Source organism: Solea solea, chromosome 11, assembly GCF_958295425.1.
Source record: "Solea solea chromosome 11, fSolSol10.1, whole genome shotgun sequence".
NCBI lineage: Eukaryota > Metazoa > Chordata > Actinopteri > Pleuronectiformes > Soleidae > Solea > Solea solea.
Window position 1 is genome coordinate 7791103 of NC_081144.1, and position 25616 is coordinate 7816718.

General features: G+C 39.5%; 3 protein-coding genes across 5 annotated transcripts; 2 read left to right on the forward strand and 1 right to left on the reverse strand.

The window, feature by feature from the left end:
* Positions 1–418: 418 nt before the first annotated feature.
* Positions 419–9450, forward strand: racgap1 (Rac GTPase activating protein 1). The gene is made up of 17 exons (XM_058642594.1): positions 419–585; positions 1853–1956; positions 2078–2280; positions 2382–2524; positions 3277–3346; positions 3422–3475; positions 3581–3658; positions 3881–3998; positions 4528–4670; positions 4923–5087; positions 5193–5288; positions 6021–6219; positions 6621–6726; positions 7019–7151; positions 7816–7942; positions 8040–8139; positions 8439–9450. Exons 2-17 carry the CDS (start codon positions 1872–1874, stop codon positions 8512–8514), a joined length of 1896 nt encoding a protein of 631 aa, XP_058498577.1. The 5' UTR covers positions 419–585; positions 1853–1871; the 3' UTR covers positions 8515–9450.
* Positions 9451–9898: 448 nt separating this feature from the next.
* Positions 9899–13566, reverse strand: si:ch211-210c8.6 (uncharacterized). The gene is made up of 5 exons (XM_058642614.1): positions 13376–13566; positions 11610–11715; positions 11300–11406; positions 10408–10580; positions 9899–10320 (listed from the first exon to the last, which is right to left on the reverse strand). The coding sequence occupies exons 1-5, from the start codon at positions 13533–13535 to the stop codon at positions 10042–10044; spliced, it is 825 nt and encodes a 274-aa protein (XP_058498597.1). The 5' UTR covers positions 13536–13566; the 3' UTR covers positions 9899–10041.
* bin2a (bridging integrator 2a) lies at positions 11727–18228 on the forward strand. Of its 3 annotated transcripts, none has more exons than XM_058642608.1 (13): positions 11727–11974; positions 14449–14551; positions 14635–14715; positions 14840–14894; positions 15015–15109; positions 15265–15360; positions 15797–15904; positions 15987–16072; positions 16207–16282; positions 16381–16463; positions 16848–17403; positions 17507–17564; positions 17650–18228. In XM_058642608.1, the coding sequence occupies exons 2-12, from the start codon at positions 14474–14476 to the stop codon at positions 17549–17551; spliced, it is 1359 nt and encodes a 452-aa protein (XP_058498591.1). In that variant the 5' UTR covers positions 11727–11974; positions 14449–14473; the 3' UTR covers positions 17552–17564; positions 17650–18228. The 3 variants fall into 3 exon arrangements, with proteins under 3 accessions (XP_058498591.1, XP_058498588.1, XP_058498587.1); XM_058642605.1 differs by having other exon boundaries at positions 11727–11926; positions 17507–17559; XM_058642604.1 differs by having other exon boundaries at positions 11727–11926; positions 17650–18227.
* Positions 18229–25616: the final 7388 nt, after the last annotated feature.

Below are 25616 nucleotides of genomic sequence, written 5' to 3' on the forward strand. Positions count from 1 at the left end.
TGTCTTTATGACAACAAAGCTGACTAATAGTTTCCTGTCATGCTGAATGATGTGCTGTTGGAGATGTATGACGTAAATGGAAATACACGAACAGTGTCTCATTCATAATGAACCACATCCTTCAACGGTCATTCACTAATATTGACTTTATTTTGAAAGTGTTTGCCGGAAGTGAAATTTTTTTCTTGATTGATACCATTTGAATCTCAATTCGCTTGTTTCTTTCATTTCCCCCCCGCCGATGTATTGACACTGTGTTTATGACTGACCTTTATGATGCACTTTGTATTCTCGCCGCTGCTGTGTGTAACTACCCGATGCTGTCATGTTTGCTTTAATTTGAAAGTCCGCAGTTGGAAAACACACTTCCTCCCTTGACAGGCAGTACTCGTCACTCATTGGCCAACGGCGGCATTTGAAATACAAGGCGCTCATTGAAGCGGTGGCTGCGGAAGGACGGTGGAACAGCGAGCTGGTCCCTTTATATAAAGAAAAGAAAAGAAAATATAAGAAAAGAAAAAAGAAACAATAAACCCCAACTTCTGTGGGGTTTTAACACTACAACTTTTCTCCACAGCAGTAACGGTAAGTAAATGATTTAAGCCGTCCGTCGTGGACGTTAGCAGCTAACGCCTGGTCTGCAACGGTACAACGTATTAACCGACGTGTTTTTTTTTTGTCAATGACACATAGTAGTTATTGTTTGTGTGTGATGTATCTCACTATAACGGACACACATGTTTAATATATGAACTACGTTAGCGAACGATGAAAGGATATTATTACGTGAACTTGCGACAGTAACTGGTCTCTTGTATGTTCTCAGGTATGCATTCACGTTTGCCGTAATTGAGTTTTAAAACTAACTTCTTGACCGTTATTTAAGGCAGGAAAAACCTTCATTCACATTCACAGATGTATGTCACTAGTATCTAGTTAAAATGTTAGAGGCCAAATCATAATACATCAGAAATGTGTTCACATAAATATCTATTGAGTTTGGGAGGTTTGTTAGGGCATTCTTTATTTGGCACATGCTGGTAATGGTACAGTTTTTTGCTTTATTATTATCTATGCTAAATTTTTTTGATAGTTGGTTTCAATCCAGTAAATGATGAATTTTGGAACCACACATGTGAAACAGTTTCTTATTGTGATATGACTTAAACACATCCAGGCCCAGGTATTGTTGTCAATACGTATTAGTCTCACCTAAATCCTCTCTAACTATGCCTATCCCACCAAATCATTATAAATTATCATCTACACACCAGTTAAATTGATATTAATTGTCATAAGCATAATAAACTTAAATCAGCTTAACCTTTTGGTGTGACCATGCTTTGTTTTTGAAGCTGCAATGGATTTCATATTCCAGATTTGTGCTGGTAGGTCAGATGTCATTGCAAACACCTTACAGAACTTAACACAGTCCTGTACCACAGTCGAGAGATCTTCATAACTCCTTCCCTTCATGTAATCCCAGAAAGATCAGGGCTTTATGGAAACCACACCATCTGCTGCTGGACTAATTACTGTTTTGCTGATGATTGTTCTTTGTGATTTTGGTTGTATGGTGCCAGAAAAAAGCTGGATCCACTTTATTATGTATGCCTAAAGTGATTAAAACTAAGGCTGCAATGATCAACTGATTACAAAATTAATCGTGAACTATTTTGATCTATTCTGGTTGATTCTAAATACATATAAATATTTATTTAAATATAATTTAAATGATTTTTCAATTTATTAAATGTGAATATTGTTTTTTTTGCTCCATATAACCTATTGTAGAGAGAACTCATTATCTTATGGTTTAGATATATCCTAAGTTATAATGCATCTCTTTCAGGACCAGAAACTATATCATCATGGACACTGCTGTGCTGAGCCTTCAGACCATATATGATAAGATGAGAATGCAAGTTGACGTCCTCAATGAAAGCATTGAACCCAGTGAGTTGTTTATTTTTAAACATTTGTTTTTTTTTCTGTGTATTTTTTGACACAAACTGCTGCAGATCTCCGTTTTCACGTGCACACCTGGCTCTTTACTATGTTAATAATTGTTCCCAAGACTTCATTCAGATGGCCCAAAACTTTGATGACTGCCGTCGCAGATGGTTGAGGACAGAGCAGGATTTGGGGTCTTGCAAAGAGATTCTCACCAAAACAGAAACAGAGAGGGGAGCTTTGGAGGTCAAATTGAAACATGCCCGCAACCAAGTAGATGTGGAGATCCGGCGCAGACAGAAGGCTGAGTCTGAATGCGAGAAGTTGGTATGTTAGATGGTTTGCTGATATGTAAATATAATCTACTGTTCTTTCTCCTGGTTCAAGTGGTTTGTCATATGTGCACTGATTGCATTTCTGTAATGTAGGACCGTCAAATTCAGTTGATTCGTGACCTCTTGACCAGCGAGGGATCCACCAACAGTATCCAGCTAAGTGCAGAGCAACGCTCAGCTCTGGCCTTCCTGAACACGAATTGTCAAACACCAGTCAACATCAATACCAGTCGGAGGTACGAAATCACAGCAATCATGTTTAAGTAGCATTTTACTGTCGTTGTCGAACAGTTACTTTATTTGGTAGACTGGGTGCTGTGTCGAACAAGATCTATAGCGTGACGGTGTACCTGTGCAACAACAAACACTGACATTGAATGTAACACAACAAGCAACAAAGGTTTGCGACTGTTTGTCAAGACATCAAGCTCTGTTTGAGAATAGACTGTGGGCATTGAAGAAACAAACAATGAGCATACTGTCATGGGTCTAGCTCCACTGGTATCATACCATTACAGTACACTTCTACCCCAACAGAAGTGTACCAAAAAAATGTATGGTTGGGGCTGGTTATTTTGTACTGAACTGAACCAAAACATACCAATAGGTTCTCCAACAGACTTGGAAGGGAAGAGAATAGTTTGCACAGTGTACCTTTTTTTTTAAAGAGCCTCTGTGCTTGTCTGCATAAGTGATGTTGATAATTCAGAAAAGCCCACTATTCCTAGCAGTGTTGCCCTTTTGGTGAGGTTGATTTGCATGTGAGAACATCTGACACTTAAACTGGGAAAGACATTTCCCCATCAGCCATCGTCCCCATCTATTTATCACATCAATGCTGTATTCAGCCACACACAAATCACTCTCAACTCTCAGCTGCCTTTCTATGGAGAATTTTTTTTGATGCTGCAGGTAAAAGTAGGTGTAGTTTACGACGCAAATAATAAATGTGGGAAACAATGCTGACAGTTTCTTTCACTTTTGATAGACTGACGAGGATAGATGAGTCTGCCTCAATCCTGTCAGATATCAGCTATGACAAAACGGATGACTCTCTTGTAAGTACTTTTCAGCATCATGTGGAGTGAAAGTCATTTTAATGTACAGTGAAATAATATTTAATTCTAATGCAGGATTGGGACTCATCCACTGTGAGGACAGTTCGCCTTAAGAAACGAGAAAAAAGGGTACGCCATGCACATGTAAACTGTGTCTTGTCAATGTTTTTGCTTTCATAAAATTATTTTATGTTACTGCAGGTATAGATTTATGTTCTACATCTTTGATTTTAGCGCACCTCAAGGAATCATGTCGATGGGCCTCCACTTGCCTCCAAAAGGTCTCGATCAACAGGCAGAACTTCAGAAAAGGCAAGGTTTGAGCTCCAGTCCCGATACTGTCATCACTTTCTATTGCTGATTAGTGAATTATTACAAGTAACCATAAACTCTAAAACTGTAGCACGGCTTTGAAAAACAAAATCAGTGTTGGCAACTTCACAATCAATTTTCATAATCGAAGATTGTAACCAGCTCCTTAGTTTGATTTAGGTAGTAATTCTGACTTTTCTGTGTTATCATTGTGTGTGACAGGGAAATGAGACTCTGATAACAAAGACCACAGTAACTGTCCCTGCTAATGGAGGACCTGTTGAGGCAGTTTCTACCATTGAAACGATTCCCTACTGGACTCGCAGCAGGAGGAGGACTGGTAAGATGTGATGATGTTACAACATTTTCAGACATGGCTAATTGTCAGCTCAAATTACGTGTGATATACAGCAAATAGAACTGCTATGCAAAGGTGATACAGGACATTTCCGATGTTTGTCGAAGTGTTATCTATGCATCTATCTGCAGTCTCTATACAGACAACATGATGTGTATTCAGATATTTTGAAGTTAACAATTTATGCTTGTATCGAATCACCATCAAATCAACATGTAGCCAAAATATTGTTATATACATTTTAATTTAGTGAATGAATAGTGCTGGTGAACTGTCCAGGATGTACCCCGCCTATCGCCCTATGTCAGCTGAAATTGGCAAAGCACCCCCACGACCCTCCTGTGGAGGATAAAGTGGTAGAAAATATGGATGGATGCAATGAATAGTGCTCCACTTTGCATTTTATAAAAAAATGCCCTAATTATTGTTATGGATGTCTGATTATGCAGCAGTAGTGATTCAACAGTGTTAGCAGTATGTAAGACAGGTATTTATGTGTCTCCTGTTCAAGCTGCCATGGAGTGGGACTCTGAGTCTGTCAAATCAGTGGATGTCTTCAAGCAGCCGTCCGTCCCTGAGGGAGAGAGAAAAGCTCAGCCCAGCACTCCACAGAACAACGGATGTGTCCGGCTTCACGAGTTTGTCTCCAAAACTGTAAGAATACCATTTGTGTGATAGATTTGCAGAGTGAATGAATGTGACTAGAAATATGTGCGGGATTGTGTTCATTAATAATGCTCTAAATAAATGTGATCAAACCTGGCAGTGAAGTTAGCTGTTTTTGTGCAGAAATGTTTTGGCATCAGTGTTGCTCTATTTATGCATTTATTAGTGTTTATGTATTTTAAGTGAATTTGTTATTTCATCTGCCAAAAGTCTTCACCAGCCTCTTATTTTCTGTTGTAGGTCATTAAGCCAGAATCCTGTGTTCCATGTGGAAAGAGGATCAAGTTTGGCAAGATCTCACTGAAGTGTCGGGACTGCAGGGTGGTCTCACACCCTGAGTGTCGCGAGCGTTGCCCTCTGCCATGCATCCCTAACGTGGGTGCCACACCAGTCAAAATTGGAGAGGTGCGTGTGGGAACATTTATTGATTTCTTTCTTGATGAGCAGAAACATTTAAATTGTGTATAATCTTTTCACAGTGCTCATACTTAATTTCTCATTCCTTACCAGGGTGTGCTTGCAGACTATGTTTCCGACATGTCACCCATGATTCCCCCTCTTGTGGTGCACTGTATCAGTGAGATTGAGCAAAGAGGGCTACACGAGGTTAGTGGACTGTTCATGTACTGTACAGAAATCCCAGTCATTACCTTTATTGTCATCCCTTTTAAGCTGAGAGTGAGAGCTTTAACTAGGGTTTACGAGCTGTTCCATGGAGATTACATTTGTGAATTGCCTGTGGAAGTCCTCCAAATCTGTCTTGCTTTTCTCAATTTCACTTTGTGGCTTTTTTTTCCTGAAATGGCAGTGAAAGAGTGTCTTTTTCCCTCATCTAAAAGAAATTAGGAAGACACTTAATCCTCTGTTGCCTTTGTAAAAGATGTCCTTTATCTCAACGGCCTTTATTTGTGAACATGTGCAAATTGTGTTAACAAACATTGACCAATGTAATTATATTCTTCGCATCATTTAGTAATGTGGATATTGCAGTAAAGCGTCACAGATAAATCATTTACTTGGTATAAACTTTGCCAGCGCAGAATCCAGTATTCAATTAAGTATTCATTGTTCATTTATTATATTACTTATTAGAGTTAAAGAGTAGATCACTGGGATATAGCAGCAAATGCATCAAAGGTCCCTGCTTTATTCCATCATTTTGAATATCCTGTATCACCTAGGACTGTGGAAAATTGTCTGTGACTTTTTTTTCTACAATCTTTTAACATTTACCAACAGATCGCTTATGGATAAAAGCAGTTGTAGCCCTATTTGGGAGTAAATTACTCAGGAAATTAAAACAGTGCATGCTGAATAATTGCTTTTCCTCATCCTCAGACTGGACTGTACCGTCTGTCTGGTTCCGATCGCACAGTAAAGGAGCTGAAGGAGAAGTTTCTCCGAAGCAAAAATATTCCTGTGCTCAGCAAAGTGGACGACATCCATGCCATCACTGGACTCCTCAAGGACTTCCTGAGGAACCTCAAGGAACCTCTCCTCACCTTCCGCCTTAACCATGCTTTCATGGATGCAGCTGGTATGTATGTGTGTGTCTGGTGATAGAAAGTGTTCTATTAGCTGTTTATTATTGGATGACTCCGGAGCAAACATCAATGTTACACAAAGTCGGTACAATAACAAGCTTTTTGTAGCTGGTGAATAGACGGCAGAAGTTGACCCAACACACCAATTAAATGCAGGTTTCATAAGTGTCTCTACTTTGTTTGTAAAAGTTGCTCTGAAATCTGTATTGATGGAAACCTCAGAAGTGAAGTCGCCTGGAACAGAAAAAAAATGATTTTCTACTTTTATCAGCTTTTTTCAGTTTACGTGTGTTACTTCAGTCAGAAACAATTTCTTTCAAGTCGTTTATAAAACCTACAACCTCACATTTATTGGCCTCTGCTAACAAAATAGTTTTCCTTTGCTCTTCCTCAGAGGTTTCTGATGACGACAACAGTATAGCTCTGATGTACCAAACCGTTGGCGACCTGCCGCAGCCCAACAGAGACACACTGGCTTTCTTAGTCCTTCACCTTCAGAGGTTGGTATTTTACATTCAGCCTGCTTTGATGCTTTGCATGTTCAATGCTTTAGTTTTTAATTGGATTAATATACCTCAGGCAAAATTGTGCTTAGAATTCCAGTACCTTGGTCTACATAGAAATACTTTAACATATTTGCGTCCAGTGCTTTAAGTGGAAAAAAATAAGTGCCGGTATACCCCTTATTCAACCTTTGCCAGGTAAAGTAGGCGGTGGGTGGTTGGTACCAGCAGATCGTTAAGTGATATATTCAAATACTAGAACATGATGCTGATTTTTAATTTCTTTCAGAGTCGCTGACAGTTTGGACACCAGGATGGACATCAGTAACCTGGCTCGAATTTTTGGTCCGACTATTGTGGGTCATGCAGTTCCCAACCCAGATCCTATGACAATTCTACAGGATACCAAGCGACAGGCTAAGGTAGGCCTTGGCAATTTCTCACATCTCTTGTGAATTATACACAAAGATATGAAACTGAACAATGTTTTTATAGTGATTGCTTTGATTGACAAAACTCCACTGACAACCAAACTTGACGTGCATCTATTATCACAAGGTGGCAGCAATCATGTTGTTAGTGTTAGTGTGTTTTGCAGAAGTGATGGAATTTACCAGGGTCTTTGCATCTCATTAGCTGCTCCTCTTAGCTCAACACACTGTGAACCCTGCACTAATTTCACTAGCTCTCATATGCTGGAGTTTAGAATATTTCAATAGCATTTTTTCTTGAAATGCCCATCTGAAGTTTACATAAATTGACATTTGACATTTACATAAATGAATGTGGACGTGATCAGATCACCCAGGACGGTTGTTAATACCTGGTCTGAATGGAGTTATTCATCTGAAGGTTAACCCATAGGGCAGCAAGCCCTTTCTTTATTGTGATCAATTATAATGGTCACATTAACGAAATGATCTCTTAGCAATATAATATTCCACGACAGAAAATCCTCACAATACTATACACTTTTCTATTTGAAATGATTGCTATCTGTTTTGCTTATACAGTGCTGCACAATAGGAACAGAGTGAGGCAACACACTGAAATAACCCCGATTCCACTTTATCCCATTCTATTCAGGTGGTGGAGCGTCTGCTGGCTCTGCCAGTGGGTTACTGGGGCCACTTTGTGATGGTGGAAAATGAGCCGCCAAAAGCGGACCATCTGATCATTGAGAATTCCAACTGCTATGCCACTCCTGAGAGAGGTAAACCTTGTGTGTGTCCTTCTGTGGTGCTCGTGTGAGTGTGGACACAGTTCTTTAGAGTGGCTGACATCTTATCACAATGTTTGTGTCGTTGCAGTGAGCATGTTGGGGCCTCTGACCACTCCAGAGCACCAGCTCAATAAAACCCCCTCCTCCAGCTCCTTGTCTCAGCGCATGAAGTCAACTCTGACACCCAGGTACACACACACACACACACACACACACACACACACACACACACACACACACACACACACACACACACACTCTCCTCAGGCCTTGTTCCACACTGTTTTTACAATCAATAATCTAATGATTAACTCACTTCAGAATGGCTGTTCAAATATTTAGTAAGACTTGAATGAACCATTTTTTTTTAGCAGAAACTGACATCTTTCTTATAAGTCAATCTACTGTCCAATATCTCATTATATTTAAATGTATCTGTTTTTACCGAGTACCACTTAATTTCATTACTGTGTGTTTCCTGACGCAGATTTGGGAGCAAGAGCAAATCTGCAGTCGGCTTCTCTCGCCAAGGAAAGTTCTTTGCATCACCGCTCCTCAAATAATCCAGAGCAGCTACATGTAACTTTCATTTATACAGCAGTAACAAGGTACTGCTCTCATACCAGCTATAAACGCCTCCATAGTAATCGTCGTCTTCCCAATACTTATAATCGTTTTTTAATATGTCTCAATTATAAGAGTTGTGTTTTGTTTGTGAACTGATATTTTTTTTAACCAGATAGTAGGTTCCCATGTCTATGCACACTTGTGTCTTTAAGGGACATTTTTGTATGATATCCTCATGTCCCGCCTTTAGCACAATGGGAATTTACTATGTACTCACTCGTTTGCAGAAGTGTGCTCTTAGATGAAGGTGTGTCGTACTTGCAGTTTTATTGTGATGTGCTTCTATATCTAATAATTTCCTTTGAGTTTTTTCAGCTCATGTGTCACTCAGAAGTTGAAGAACTCATTTGTTGGCATTTCAGTTTATTTTGTAGTTGAATGTGTGACTGCTTGTAACAGTATCTTTTTAGTTTTGATGTGTATTTCATTTCCATTTGTATCCAGTTTTGCTATCATTCCCCTTGCAATTTGTACTGTAATTGTTCATATTTGAACGAGGAAAGAGTACTTATTGGACTTGAGTGGGAAGATCTTTGTCATCGTCTGTCACACTGACTGAGCGTTTGTCATCTATCTCACAGGGACAAAATTTAGTTGCTGCTGCTGTTTTTACAGTGTAGCTTGCACTGCCAGTGATCAGCAGAAAGACTTGACGTTTTTATGCTGTAAACACAAATTATTTTGCTCCTTCCGTGTTTAAAGATCTGTGTAATTTGTTTGTACAATGGGAGGTTGCTTATGATATTATGTACAAAATGCAATTACCTTGTAGGCTTTGCCAGTTCAGTTACTGTGGCATTAAATTAACTATAGGCACAATTTTGTACTGAAACACTTAATTCATGTCACAAAATACATTTCTAACATTTGGATACATGTCTCCTGTTCTTTTTATTTAAATCTGTGTTGAATGTACTGTCTGAATTCTCAGTCTGTTATTCTAGTTGGACCTAAGCGGCACATCTTTTTTAAATATAGAAATGTTTAGAAAAAATTGTCTAGAAGTACAAATTTAAATTTAAAGAACACTAAACTTTCTCTGTTTTGTAAGCGTTTCATCTAAGCTGAAAGGCCTTTTTATAAAGGGTTTTTAAGTCCAAGTATGGCTATAGTTTGAGTTCAACACATGAATTAAATGCCTTCAGTGGTTGAGGTCACCAGTGGGTCATCTACCTGACTGTTAAGTGAATGTGTGAAACTCATGGTTCTTTTGATCAAAAGTGTTAAATTCTTGTTCAAACTGCCTTTTAATTGTAAAGCACATTCACACATTCACACCTTCACTTAAAAATGTTGTAAAAATGACAAGGAAAAAAATACTTAAAGGATAGTTTTTTGATTTATTTTACAGTGCAACTATAATGCGAGCAAAGATAAATTACACTTCAAAACATTGACTAGGTTTTGCTGAGAGAAATAAGACTTGTATCACTTAAAGTGTGAGGCAACAGTTAAGATCAACATCAAAACTTAGGTGAAGGCCAGAGGAGAGGAGTGTTCTTTATGTAATTCTGGAAAACCGGGTCAGACCCCCACTTCTTCATGGCCTGCCTCTCCAGCATGGGGACGCCGCTGATGTAACGTATCAGGAACCAGACGAAGAGGGGTGATACTGCACTCAGGTACTGTGGACCCTGCATCACTGATGAGGCTGACAGCCACAGGCCTGACCACTGCAGTATCTCTCCGAGGTAGTTAGGATGTCTGCTGTAGGCCCACAGTCCACTCTGGATGAACTTTCCCTGGGGGAGGGAAACGGCACAGTAGTTAGACCTAGTAAATGAGGCACATACCTAGTTTGGGATACACGTCGCTAGGTTTAAACTTACAGCATTATTTGGGTCACTCTTAAAAAGCCATTTCTGCTGATCAGCAATAGCTTCAGTAGCGAAGCCAAGGCCCCACACAGTCCAGCCAATATAGTCCCTTGTTCCCAGAGGCATGTCTTGCTTCTCACTGTTCAGCATGAGGGTGGGCAGGAGGGTCATAAATATCCACAGAGCTGAGATAAACGGGAACAAATTAATAAACTTCAACCAGCCGTGTATTGACACTTTAAACAAGTAAATAGTCCTTTAAACTTAAGCCTGCCACACACTACAGGATAATTGGCCAGGTTTTGTTCCCGATTTGGCCCTCCCGACAGTCAAGGGTACCAAATTACCCTGTAGTGTGAGGGGTTATCTGACACGACATCAGAGTCTTTCAGATTTCTTATCGTAGTAATTGACCAGGAAATGGATGTTGCATACTTTTGTTCAGAATCATAACTTGTACAAGACGAGTTGATACCGTCTTCTCAGCCATGACTTCATCCATGGAATCTCCTCCCTTTGTGTGGTGTGTGGTCAGAACTTCACATAATCACCTATTGAAGATACCAGCTATCACTCACACCTGTGTCCACTGCTTTATCATCTATTTTCGACATCATGTTTTATTGAAGAAGTAAACTAAATCTTGTGTTTCAGGCCATAAACTCCTCAGGAAAAGGTTTTGTAACCAGCAAAGTCACCTCCAGTGGGTATTCAATACATTCTTATTTCCTGGTTGTCTTCAGGAGGAAACCAGAAGACATTGTCCATTTTTTATATATATACACACTCAATGCATGACTAGAATAAATGCATACAGAGAGCCTGAAGCTAGACACTAATTTATACAAGGCAAAGCTATCCTTCAGCCTGCCGGTGAGGTAGATTTCACATCATGTCCATGTACCTTGAATAGTCCAATACACAAAGAAAGTCCCTGGGCTCTCTCTGACATTGTTGAATCTGCGATCATGACCGTCCTTCAAGATTCGCATGAAGAGGAATGTCCCCAGCCTGCAGAAAGAACATGGTTACCATCCAGTCTCATTAACCCAACCATTATTCATTAACCTGACTTTTAAGTTTCTCATTCATCAGCGGCTCCGGTGACCTTGCTGACTGAACTCACACAAACCTCTGCTGGTTTTAGTGTGAGACTTGAACTGAACTGAGCAGGGATGTTGCTTGCACTGGCTGGTCACTGATACTTGACTTACCTGAGTCCCCATGCAGTCACTAAACCAGTCTGCACTTTCTGACGGAGATGACCGGCTCCTCCCCAGATACGACTCAGGTGAGCGAGCAGTATAAATGTCCCAGATCCTGCCCAGAGAAAAAAAAAAGAAAAAAAGCCTTAGGCCGGATGGGACATGGGCATGGCTGACACTTCTGGTTGCAGAGTAAGGCGTGTTCAATAAATCTTTTACCCAGGATACTGCAGACGATTGGTTCCAAAGTTCAAGGGTAAGAAAAAGGAGAAGCACGGTGCAGAGTGAAGAGCCAGAGGAGGACGAAGTGAAAGACAACTGTCAAGGTGATTCATTTGTGAATTTATAAAGAATTCAGTCATTGGTGTCAACAGGTAAGCAATGCTGTTCTATGTGGGGAGGGGGAGGAAATTATTTGATGAATGAGTGCATTTAAGCTGAGTGGCACCTTATCCTGACAGATCATTATTTGCAAATCTGTAGCTTCCTCATTGGTTGTGTCTTAAGTTGTCCTGTACCCGATTTAAAACTCACACTTTTTTAATGATTATTAATCTTTTAATTATTTTAGTCAAACACCCGATCAATCATTTAGATAAATAGTGGCGTTTTCTACTCTGATTTAGTGTCGGACCATTACTCACTAACCTTAAGTTATTCAATTTATCACATGACAAAAAAAAAAAATCACAGTTGAGAAGCTAGAATTGAGTCATGTAAGGTGTTTTCCACCTAATATGGCATCAATAATTATTGAAATAACAGATACATTTTCACTAAACAACAGATAAATAAATAAATAAAATAAAAACTACTACCAAAATTTAAGTATTAACTCAGTGAACTGCTGCTGCACATGCTGTCTGACCAGTTTATGTCACGTTTGATACCAGACTGCGACAGAGTTTTACTGTGTCTGCTTTACTATGTCAGATACCAGTGCACTCGCAGGTGGAGAGGCACACAGTAGGTGGCTTTTTCATCAGCCTGTTTTTATCTGCACATAACAAAACCTTAATGAAAACCCAGAACATTCCCCCCCCCCAAAAAAAAAATCACATAAAAGTTTTTACTCTTGGGAAAAGTTGGTGTATCATTACAAGACGATTTAAGTGAATAAAGGATGTCATTAAGAAAATGTCACTTCACCGACCACATGTCACAGCACTGGATAAATGGTGGAGGAAACCACAATAATCCGTGACTAAGTGCTAGAAGCAGATTTTATGACAATAATAGATGTGAAGCATTAACGAAACACATTATTTTGTACCTTCTCGTGTGCAGACTGTGCACCACCTGCTGTTTATGAATTCACTCAAAACAAACAAAAATACAAATTTCTTTGACTGTTTTTATAGTTCAAATTAACCAGGTTGAAGTCAGTTCGTGGAGGGGGGGCCCCCCACAAATCGCCCCTCTATCTGCTCCACAAATGGGGATCTCAGACCTTCTCTCTGAGGCCCTGCTGTTAACACACGTTAATCTGTGCAGCCTCGTAATCTGAAGGAGGAGTTCTGAGGCTGTTTCACAACAAAGCTGCTATACATAACACGCGTTTTGTAACGATGACACAGCCACTGCGAAACCTCAGTAAACTAAAACGTTGACTGAATCCCCACACCCGTATTATTGTTAAAGTAACCGCACTTAGGTCGTTTCGCTTCGCTTCGTCGTTTTCTTTTGATTAAACTGCAAAAAAACAGTCCGCACATGGCCGTGAATCAGCACGAACACGGGGGAAACAGCTCGGTCGCTGTTGTTTTCCACTTTACCTGCCAGGTCATAAAACTTCTCGGTTCTAAAAGCAGCAGCCAGAGCCCAGCCGGCCCACTGGATACCCACGTCAGTCACCGCACATCTGAACAGAACGCTCCCCATGATGAGCTCCTGCAGCTCGGCCAGCAGCAGCACAGCAGTCTGCTGGTTTGTCATCAGACCACTCCTCCTTCTACAATCAGAGAAACACACCGAAGAGCGTGGGTAAAGTTCACAACTGCCATACAACTACAGGGTGAGGCTTGAGCGCAGGGAACTCTGGGAGTTGTAGTGAAATACCAGGATTTAGAGGATGGAGAAACTGGAGGGACTGGAGTCTCAAAATGACCCCGGGGTCACTGAACTAATACGATCCAAAACTGGATCGGATATCGGACAGGTAAAAATGTAAAATCAACAATCCAAAAATCCTACACAGTATATCACAAATGTAAATAAAAATCAGCAAAAGCATTTTAGCTGAGTCATGTTTGGGCTGCTTCTTTGAAAAGACACTCGAGTTTGTGATAACTATGTCGGACACAAAAAAGTGGTATCGTCCCATCCTTGATACTGCAAATACATACAATACAAACATATTCAGTATTATATTGCACACCATTTTAAAGTAAAACTGTTTGTTTTGATTTAAAGCTCACAAAACGTAAACATATTTATGCTGCAAAATTAATCTGTAAATAACAAAAACGGTCAAGAAATAAAATCGATAATGGCAAGCTCATATATAATTTTCATGTTGAATATAATACATTTAATAATGGGATACATTTTTATAAAGATATTGTTTACTTTTGGTCATGGGTCAGTTTTCATTTTAACGTTACTGGGGGGGCACATGGGGCCCACGGCCGCAGGTTTGACACCCCTGGTCTAAGGTCAAAGAGAAGAGGCAGTTGAGCGTAAATAATTAATCTACTTAATCACTTTATCTTTTTTTTGCCCTTTTCTGGAAAGGTAACACCTCTGTATGCTTTTAAGGTCGAATAATTAAAAAGAAATTCAGGGAAAATGTCTCCACACTATCATTTGGCAAACCTGTTGTGTTTCCTCTGGTTCTCTTCTTCATCAGGAATTAAGACAGAACTAGACCAAACATGGCAGATAGTCCGAAAGGCAACTCTGGAGACTTTGCTAGGAAAGTCCAAAGACAGCTGAGCAGAGGCAAAGAAAAGGTAACAATCTGAAAGAATTTGTTTCCTCTATAACAACAACAACAAAACTGCTCTAGCTCTGAGATGTGTGTTATGTTCTGCAGGTGCTGCAAAAGCTGGGAAAGGCTGAAGAGACCAGAGACGACCAGTTTGAATTTTATCACCAGCTCTTTTGTGACCAGCAGGTAATGATAATCATCCTCATGCTTCATGAGTACAACACGAGTATTTCTCCACTGTCAACTTGTCTGACTGCATTTTTGTCCGGGTAAACACAGACGATCATGCAAACATCTTGTCTATTTACAGGCTGATGGGAATCGTATATACAAAGACCTGAGGAACTACGTTAACTCAGTGCGAGGTTATTTGGACTCTCTGCTTTAATGCTGCTGTTCTATAGATTTGTGTCAATCCTGATATATGTATATATATATATATATATATATATATATATATATAAAAACACTTTTGTGTCTCACAGACATGCGTGAGGCATCAAGACGCCTTTCCACGTCACTGTTTGACGTTTATGAAAACGACTGGGTGGGAGAGGAAGACGTGGGAGCCATTGTAGAGGTCAGTCCACAGTGATATGAACTCCCACTGCACATTTTACTGTTGTTTTTGAAACACAGGCACAAAAGACGCTGCAGTCGTGCATTCACCAGGGAACCAAAACCTTCCTATGTATACATAATTAATACAATATTTATGCTCCGCCTTTTAATAAGGGGGAGGATCTCCTGTGGAATGACTACGAGGTGAAGATATTAGATCAGGCCATACGCACCATGGAGTCCTATGTATGCCAGTTCCCAGATGTCAAGGTAAGCCGAGAAAAAACGAAGTATGCAAGAAACATATAATTGAATACAAGTCCTGAGAGCAGGGTCCTTGTCCTATGTGCACGACACAAGAAAGAACCCCAACCTTGTTAAAAAAGTAACTAAGTAACTTTTAATGTGAGTACATTTTAAACAAGCTACTTTTTTACTTTAACTTGAGTAAATTTTTAGACCAGTACTTTTACTTGTACTCAAGTAAAATGTACTTGAGTAGAATATTTCATTACTCTTTCCACCTCTGCTTGCCTAAGTGCACTGTGACCTAGTCACCTTTTTTAACCCCTAAATCTACACCTCATCCTAACCTGAAAACCAAGTGTTCACCTTCAAGAATCCCGTGGAAATTGTCCTCAAAATAATGCCAAAATGTCCTCACAACACACACATATCGCGTATCATGTTTCTTTACAATCTGCAGGAGAAAATTGCAAAGAGAAGAAGAAAACTGGTGGACTATGACTCGTCCCGTCACCATCTGGAGGCGCTGCAGACTGCAAAGAAGAGGGATGATGTCAAGATAAACAAGGTCATTGAAAAATTACACACATAACGACTTTTTACAGTGTGTTTCAAGCTTAACTTTAAAAAAAACAACTTTAATTTTTCAGGCAAAGGAAGAGATGAATATCACCAAAAGTATCTATGAAGGCATCAACAGTGAGCTAAAACACGAGCTGCCTGTGCTTTTTGACAGGTCTGAAACACTACACTTATCACTATGTGATTGTGTATGGATTCATATACAGTATACATATATATATATATATATATATATATATATATATATATATATATGATTCTTTAATATCATGTGTCAATATCTTTCAGCCGTATTGGATGTTACGTCGCCGTCTTCTCAGCCGTGTCAAACCTACGAGAGACTTTCTGTAAAGAAATGTGCACGGTGCGTATTGACCTGAGTCGAGTGAGCGGCTACACTCAGCTGGCACCTCATATTTATTGATATAAACTATTTTTTTTCGCTTACATCTTCTCTTTCAGCTCAACTTTGATCTGCAGAATGTGATGAAGGAGCTGCAGGCTCAGCATCCCGACAAAGAGTTTGCGGTGAAAGGAATGCAGCGGTAAATGTTCCTTTTATTTTCATCTGAATTTCCTAAAACCCCATTTTGTTTGGAGAAAATCAAATCAAACTGTTTGCCACTCAATGATGTCATCCATTCATCACAGTTTAAGCTCAAATGTACTTAACAGATCATAAAACACTGTAATTTATCCCTCTGTTTTTTTTCTCTCGGCCTTTTCCAAAAATAATAGGATGTTGAAAAACCAGATGTTTCGTGGGCAAACAGTTGCTCTGTGGACCCAAAGCTCTCCTCTATTCTCCTCTGTTCTTTTCCTCACTGCTTTGGAATGCACACTGATTTTATTTTTTCGTATGATTCACTGTTTTGGATTGATGTCAATTCAAACCATGTCCTTGATTATTATTTTGGTAAATGTTGCAGTCACGGCTCCCTGAGGAGACGGACACTGATGTCCCCCAGGGCTTGGAAATCCAGTTTCTCTGACTTTCACAGAGGCTACAATCCTAAATCGTCTGGCCAAAGGTTTAGCCTGAGGTCCCCAGACAAACCTCGCCGCAGCACTCTGTCCAGAGAGAGCAGCACTCTCACCGTCTCCCCGCAAACTCCAACTCTGTTGAACCCCTCGCGTGATTCCAGGGACATGGATGCTGAATCGAGCCATAGTGAGATCCACAGCATCCATAAAGTGGAAGAGGAGAATGTAGAGAAAGGTGAGGTGCCAGAGACTGAGCCTCCCACAGAATGTGATGGTAAAGGAAACGGTCGGAAAGCTCCAGCCAGTGACAGCAGCTCCGAACTGAACAACTCCTATGAGTCAGAGAGTTTGGATCTGCAGCTGTCTCCTGCAGACAACGGCCCTCTGCACATTGAAGAAAGAGAAGACAGCCCAGTAATCCTCAACTCTCCTAAATCAAATGGCCTGGAGAATGGTGAAGTATCTGGATTCAACACTGACACTAAGGACCTGAGTTTGAAGGTTTGTCACTTGATTATTACACAGCCTGCAGGTGTTACCTGTGTTTCCACCCATGTTCTGTGGGTATCTGTTTTTACATTGTCTCTCTTTGTGGTCTATGCAGGATGCTCCTGCAGAAACCCCAGACCCAAAAAGCACAGAGGTTTAACTTTTGACGTAAGGTTTGTGTGTTTTTCCTCATGTCACATTACCCCTCTTCTGTGTTGCTCCTCTGTTTTACTCATTGATGTTTCTTTCCCTGAACAGAAGCACAGAGGAGACTCAAGTGAACAGCTGCACAAGAGAAAAAAATGTCTGGATACAGCTGTAGTGAAATGTCCAACTGGTGTCATGAATGATGTCCTGTGCTGAGACATATTGCTGTTAGATTTAAGAAATATATGTTATATTCTATTTAATTAAATTGCAGATACATAGATTTCACTATAATTATTGAAATAGCCGTCTCTTGTGTCAGGTTTTAAAATCAGTTTGTCTAATGTTGCACTTTTAGGTTTACATTATAAAAAACACTTAGAAACCACAGGGTCACTGTGTAAAGATTTACTGCGCTTTGGTTTCAGTTTCACTGAGAACAGAGTTGAACTCCATGCAAATGTTGCCTTTGACCAAAAGAGCGGATTTAAACTGACATTTTAGTTGGGTTTTTTTTATCCTTTATATTTGATGGCAGGGAATTCATTTTGTACTTGATTTTCTTAATGATATGTTTGATCCTTTCTACTCACAAAATTTGAGTTCACTATTTCATCTACACCTAAGGCTTAGATATATAATTATTGTGGGAAAATGTTTTCATTATAACATAAATAAATAATACAAATGTTTAATTAAAGTTGTGGTGGCTTTCTGTGTTAATAGAGGTTTAGATAGCATTAATGGTCAATCAGACAGATAAATGTACGGCTGCAAGATCCTTCATATAAGGTTTGGACCAAATTATAAAATATACTCTTCAGTTCCAGGGGTAAAATATTTTGTTTAGTGATGATGAATATATTGATAATAGTTTTGCTTTAGACATCACTATAAATGTGAGTTTTCTGTTATGTGTTGTGGATAAATCATCATATTGTCTTTTTTTAATCAATTTATCATTTACACAGATATCTTTACTTGCTGACTTTGCTGATTGTATACATGGCCACAGTGGGATAGCCATTTTGACAGACCACAGTGGGAAAGTCACACGTTTAAACAATGAAATAAATGATGACTGTTACTTTTAGCTTCCTCAGTTTCAAGGCACATACTGGATCACTGTCACACACACTGTCTTGACTTACATGAACTTCACAAAGCCATTGTTAATTGGTAATCATTGGTAATCAGTGGTGATGACTAACACCTGTACCTTTTAAACCCATCAACATATCTGACAAATGCAAAAGGGCCACAATACTAACAAATCTAATCCAGTGGATCTACAGTATATATCTCTGGTTACCCCTCCTACAGTGAGGTAACTCAAATAGAATTTCCTCTAAGGACACTCTTTGGGACACTGACTGTCGTGTAGGGACAGTATGGAACTTCATAACGCCCTTTTTAATCGGAAGGACACCCATAGGTGACAAAGTATAGGAATCTTTTTTAATATATATATATATATATATATATATATATATATATACATCTATGAATGGCAGCAGATGGTACTTTATTGTGCATATTGTGAATCAAAAGCCCCCCCCCTCACCCTCCTCCGTGCACGCCACTGGTCTAAATCATTCGGGGTTACCTCGCGAGCGCCCCCTGCAAAACCCAGGAAGTTGTGAGAATGACATGTATAAGACATTCTTTACTGCTTTTTTTTATTAATGTTAATTACCAATTTTGTGATTAACCTTGATGTCATATACTCAACACTTTCCTCCACACTTACCGTGACGGTAAGTGTGGAGGAAAGGGAGGGGGCGGAAATCGAGAGCGCGTCCTGAATGACTCACGAATGCCGGGAGGAGGAGGAGGAGGCCGGGGAGGCCTGGGAGGGGCGGGGTGAAGTAAAGTGAAGCCTTTCGTCGCTTCACCGCGTTTCACACAGACTCCGCGGTGTCACACGCAGCGTTCACGTTTCACACTGTCGACTTGACAGTGTGCGTTACTTCCCCCACCACGTCGGAACTTTTCTTCGGGTAAAAGTTCGGACTGTTCGTTCGTGAGACACTCCGCTGCGCCCAGGTAAGCTCTTCACTCCACGGCAGCAGCAGCAGCAGAGGTGACGGTGAGGATGGTGATTGACAATGTCCGGTTATTTGTTCAGACTCTTAAACCATGGCGAGTTCACCGTTTGAGCTCAGCCGTTGTCGCTGCTGCTGCCCCGGTGGAAGCTATCACGTCTCACAAGTTAATTTCACGTCCAGAGAACACGAGTAGGGACATGGAGGTTTTTTTTAAAAGGTCAGAGTGAGAGCGTAGACCTACAGTGACAAAGAAAAGACAAAGAAAGTCAGCGACCGGGCGACTCTGTGTTAACCTTAAAAACAAAGACATGACGGAAGGTCTTCGATACACGTGATTCAACCACGACTTTATCCGATAAATCGATTATTTTCAAGATTAAGCAGTTAATGATGTTATTGATAAGTCATTTCAACATCCCCCAGCCCATATAATCAGTCTAAAAAACTTTCTACTCAAACAAAACTTTTTGTGATTCGCTCAATTTTAAGAATCTTGAGTCTGAAAAAAAAATCCCTGTATTAAATATAGAGATATAAGTTTCTTATCATTTATACAATTTTTTTTTCTTACAGGTTGTCACTCCATTATAAAGCAGCCATGAATAGTAAGTGCTTATATAATCATCTTTCTCTATTTGTTTGTATTGTCAACGAATTAAAGTTCCCCCCAGCTGTTCTTCACCTGTTGTTGAATTTAATCCTATTGTGGTTGTTTGTTCTGTGCAAATATGTGTCATTCATGTAAAAACGTTCAGAAATCATTGTGCATGACGTTATTCGTCTAGCAGAGACAATGGGGGAGAAAAAAGAAGATATAATACGGATTTCATTCATCAAACAGATAGGCAGGCAGGCAAACAAACACATACCAACTCTTGAATGGGGTGTTAATAATTAGTGACATCTAATGGTGAGACTGCAGATTGTAATAAAATGGATGACTCTGCTCAAAACTGGAATCTTTATGTGTGCGTTGTTGTGCTGTTTTGTTTGTTTTGAGGAGTGTATCCGTCTCAGATTGTAAATGCAGTATCAAGTTAAAACCTATGAAACTGTATCATATAATCAAGATACTCATTCATTTTCAATTTAATTGTATTCTCACACACAGACATGCAGTGTCTTGAATCCGGCTATTAGTGCTTAAAGATGAAGTGTAAGAGTTGGTGACATCTAATGGTGGATTCCGCTCACACCTTTCTTTCCCACACATGTCAGAAAACGACCTTGTCATAACAGAAAGGGTGCTGTTCTTTCACGTTGGCGTAGTAAGCTTCTGCTTCGAAATCCGGGCTGCTGTAAAAACATGATGACACAAGATGTGGCCTCCTTAAAACAAGGCCGTAAAGTACATCATTTAAGGCTTTGAAAAGAATTTATTAAATAGTTTTATTTTTAAATTGACTATTAACTATTCAAACATACTTATGGTTGATTTCTACAAATAAACCCTCCTAAATGTTACATTCTGGGCCTTTAGGTTTCAACGGGGGCTGGAAAACATAGAATTGTGTGTTTTCTACTGCTCTAAAGAGCATTTGTCAGATCAGCTGGAGCCATGCATCGCTTCTCTCCTCTGTAACCTTTTGAAAATAACATAAAAAAAATCTAGAACGATTCACCAAAACCTTAGGTGGCGTTTGCTTTCAGAATAAATGACTAAAAAATAAATGGGATTACTAGATTCCACCAAAATGACAAGTCCCCATTAGTGATTTGAGTGGTTTTTTGGTGCTCAGGTCCAATCTCAGGAGGTAAATGTGTCTCTGATGATCACTGTAGTTGGAGCAGAGAAGTTCAAGTGTATTCATTGACTGGAATACTGTACTATGAATCAATAAGGACTATACCTATATCTACATCCTGAAGATACGTTTAATGTTGCCAACAGTCAAAGCACTGAGGAAAGTCATTTTATACTCGTGTATAAATATGATTTTCTGTCAAATGACCAGTTAACAGACTGTTGCTGATTACATGTGTTTACTCCTTTAGAAAAAGAGGCTTTTTTGTCACTGTGTGTTTTTACAATTGTGTAATTGCTGCTTAAGCTACTATAAACGATCTTAGTAGAACTGGTGCATGTTCTCTGGTTTAAGTCCTTGCATCACAAGAATATTCTGAAATAATTAAGAGGGTTGACAGCTTTGTTTCAACATCAGACCTTAATAATCAGATTACCATGTTTTCAACACTCAGTATTCCCTCCTTGGCCTGTAGCTATGCAGTTACATAGGCTTGTAACCTTTTTAACATGCTCTTTTTTCATTTTCCAGGTTCAGATAAGGTGCCTTTAACAACAGACATGCCTCTCACCAATGTGACAGAGAGTAAGTCTGCTTTGTTGGATTTGAGTACTATATTCATGATCATATGTATGAATTGAATGTTTAGTTTTTTTTCCACCATCAGACATGAGGGCGTTAACGTCACGTCCCACACAAGCAGTCACCACAGTGATTCAGGGTAACTACTACACATTATTGTTGTTCTATATTCTATGGCTGAGACTCAAAACTGTCTTCTCGTGGTTTAACACGTAATCCACTCGTTTTATTCTCTCTGCTCAGTGTTAACAACAGCAGTCCCCCCAGATTCGAACTCCGCAGTGATTGCAGGTAACTGCTTTCTTAGTTTTATCTTGGAAGTATTTCATTAGAATGTTTTTAAGAAGTACATATCCCACGACAGCCATTTCTTAATCGTCTTATTTTTCCAGTGGTAGTTGCCATCATCCTGTTGACGCTAGCTGTTTTTGGGTTCCTGCTGTACCGATACCTCTGCCACAATAAGGGAGACTACAGGACGACGGGGGAGCTGGCTCCAGGAGAGGATCTCGATGACGAGCAAAGTAACCAGGCAGTGAGTGAGAAAAAGGAATACTTCATATGAACACGGTGGATGTCTTGCACGTACCGAGTGTAGCTTGTGGGAAAAAAAACAGTGAAGGCATGAATAAACTTTTTTTTTTCCCCTGTTAGTTGTATGCGTATTTTGAGGGAAGAACTGCAACTTGTCGCACTCTGGTTATAGGAATACGTTGTTTAAATTTTTTTTTTTAAGTGCACAAGTTAAACCAAAGATGAAGTTACTGTCAGAGTGAATTTTGATGGATGTGGAGCAGGTGACATACGACAGGCGTGTGCAGATTAGTGGAGCCCGGGCGTGAGACAGGTGGTGGGATTTCAAAGAGTCTACAGTCCGTCTACAGATCAGTTAACGTTCAGCAACTGTTAAAATGTAAGATTAGCCTGAATGTTACACTATGTATCACTTGTATTTCAGTTTTCAGTATCTACAATGTTCAGGCATACTGTATTTTTTTTGTTAAACAATCCTTGTACAAGATGTTTTGTTTGCCAATGTTCTGGTGCCAATGAGGGTAGGAACCTTTTTATATTTTAATTTGCTTTTAAAATTATATTTGTTCTTTTATAAGCTAGTCAAAAACAATGTCCTGCTTTTGAGTCAAGGACAGCAAACTGTATTTGTTGCATGTGATTTTGTTCCACATGGATTTTTTTTTGTACAATAATTCCTCTGCAGACATTGTTACTGGTGACTTCCCTGTTTGAGATAAACAAGGAAGACAATAAAACCTGTCTAGTGTCTTTATAAAGTGTCAGCTCACAGTGATTTCCAATGTATTTTGAAATTGGCAATGTACTAATTGGCAATGTACTAATTGTTTGTATAAGTGATGATCGATGACGACATAGCAAACAATTATTTACATCCATACCCAATAACCAGCCCAGCACAAAAGCTTTTTGTTCAGTCTTTGTTTGTGCTATGTTCGAGAGCTGAAAACATCTTAATTAAAAAATAAATAAATAAAATAAAAGCATACATATGAATCGCGATACATGGTCCGCAGTACCGATAATATCACAATACGATTCTGTGATATTTTGCAAGACAATCGCAAGCAATACATGACAGATTTAGAAATGTATTCAAAACCTAGAGAACACAATGTATGAAGTCTATGTACTCACCGTTGATGGGGCATCTTTTGACATAGCTTTCTCCACCATCATCCCTCTGTAAACTCCCTCTTCTTCGGCCAGGTAACTTGGACTGGAAGAAAGTTTCCCTCTTTCATTTGAGCAGCGCCAGCACAAGGAGACTGGTGAGTGAAACTGGCAGTGACTGTTTACTTTAGAGCACCTTCATTTAATGTTAATTAAAATATAATATTTTTTTACCCACCCCTAAAAAGCATTAAGTATAATGAGGTTCATGGTGGTGTGATTTATTGTGGGCAGCAAACCGCCAGGTCAGTTTTTCCAAAATTGTACATCCTTGTATTTGGGTATGGCATGCAGTTCTTTCTTACAAAGATAACTATCACAAGGAGGTTCTTGGTTCAAATCCTGAGTCAGCTGGAGGTGTGTGTTTTGCAGCTAAACACATGCAGATTGTTTTCAGGTGAAATTTGAGATTCTCACTTGTACATTCTCGCCAGCCACTTTATTAGGTACACCTGTTCAATTGCCTGTTCACATTAATATTTATCAGCCAATCACATGGCAGCAAATCAAACCATTCCGATATGTAGACGTGTTCAAGACAACCTGCCGAAGTTCAAAGCAGGCATTAGAATGGTTAAGAAAGATGATTTAAGGGACTTTGAATGTGGCAGGTTTGTTAGTGCCAGACAGGCAGGGCTGAGTGCTTCAAAAACTGCTGATGTGCTGGAGTTTTTTTTTTTATACACAACCATTTTTAGGGTTTATAAAGAATGGTCAGGGAAAGGGAAAATATCCAGTGAGCTGCAGTTCTCTGGGAAAATACCTTGTTGATGCCTTGCCGATGCTTTGTTGATGAGATCAGGGGAGAATGAAAAGGCTGGCTCAAATTGATAGAGAAGCAACAGTAATTCAAGTAACCACTTGTTACAACCAACACATGCTCATGTCAAACAGAAGCAGATGGACTACAGCAGCAGAAGACCAGTGCCACTTCATTGAGTCTCATATGTTCTTAATAAAGTGGCTGCAGAGTGTAGTTGTTTGAATGTTGGTTGTTCCATGCTTCAGTCAACGTCGGCTCCCCTCGTAACCCCTAAAGGATAAGCAGTCAAGATAATTGATGGATGGATAAAATTTAAGTGATATTGGGATGAAGGCCAAGGAAGCACAAGGACCCACTCAATCACAAAAGTTGATTAAACTATAAATTACCAGTGCGGTCTCATGGCCATGACGATGTAACCCAAATCTCGGATGAATCTCTAGAAATTAAATGACACACCACATTTCAAATTTCCAAAATAACCTTTATTCTAAACTTACATTTTAAATTTTAAGTTTAGTATAAAAAAGTTAAGTGCACCTAAGTTCTTTTTTTCCCAAAGTATTCCATCTTTGACATGTCTCAGCAAACTGGAGTGACACTCATCTCCTTTAGTAATCTTAAAAGATAGAATGTGTACCAAAGTCCCATCACATCACTTTAGTACATACATCTATTTTTTTATTTTTTTTTTACAAAATATTGTCAAGAGAATCCCTGAACTATAAATGTCAATAATCCTTCAACAGAGAGTGATCATTTGCTGGCTGTGGTTGGCATAGCATCGACTGGTCAGCTTTTGTTTACAGTACTTCATATTGCTGGGACAAAGTCACTGTTATGCTGCTTAAACAATCAGAGCAGAGATGGAATTCAAGAAAATATTTAAGTTTGAATCATGTTATTTTTTTTTCTCTTTTTCTCTCAAGTTTTGATAGCTGTGGCCTCTGTTCCCCAGTAAAGCTGCATTCAATGACAGCACGAGTGAGAATACACACACCAAGCCATTTTTAAAAACACTTGAGTGACATGTCAGTCAAATATGGTACAGTGCGCGTGTGTGGGTCGCACGGGTAAGATTCAACACACGAGAGGGTCACCCAGGACTTAAAGACAGTTGCTCTACCCCACTCAAATAACACTGAAATCACTCAATGTTGGCAGACAGCATTTGTTTTAGCGGAGGCCACAGCTGTTAAAACTTAGTACGGCATGTCGGATACCCAGTGACAC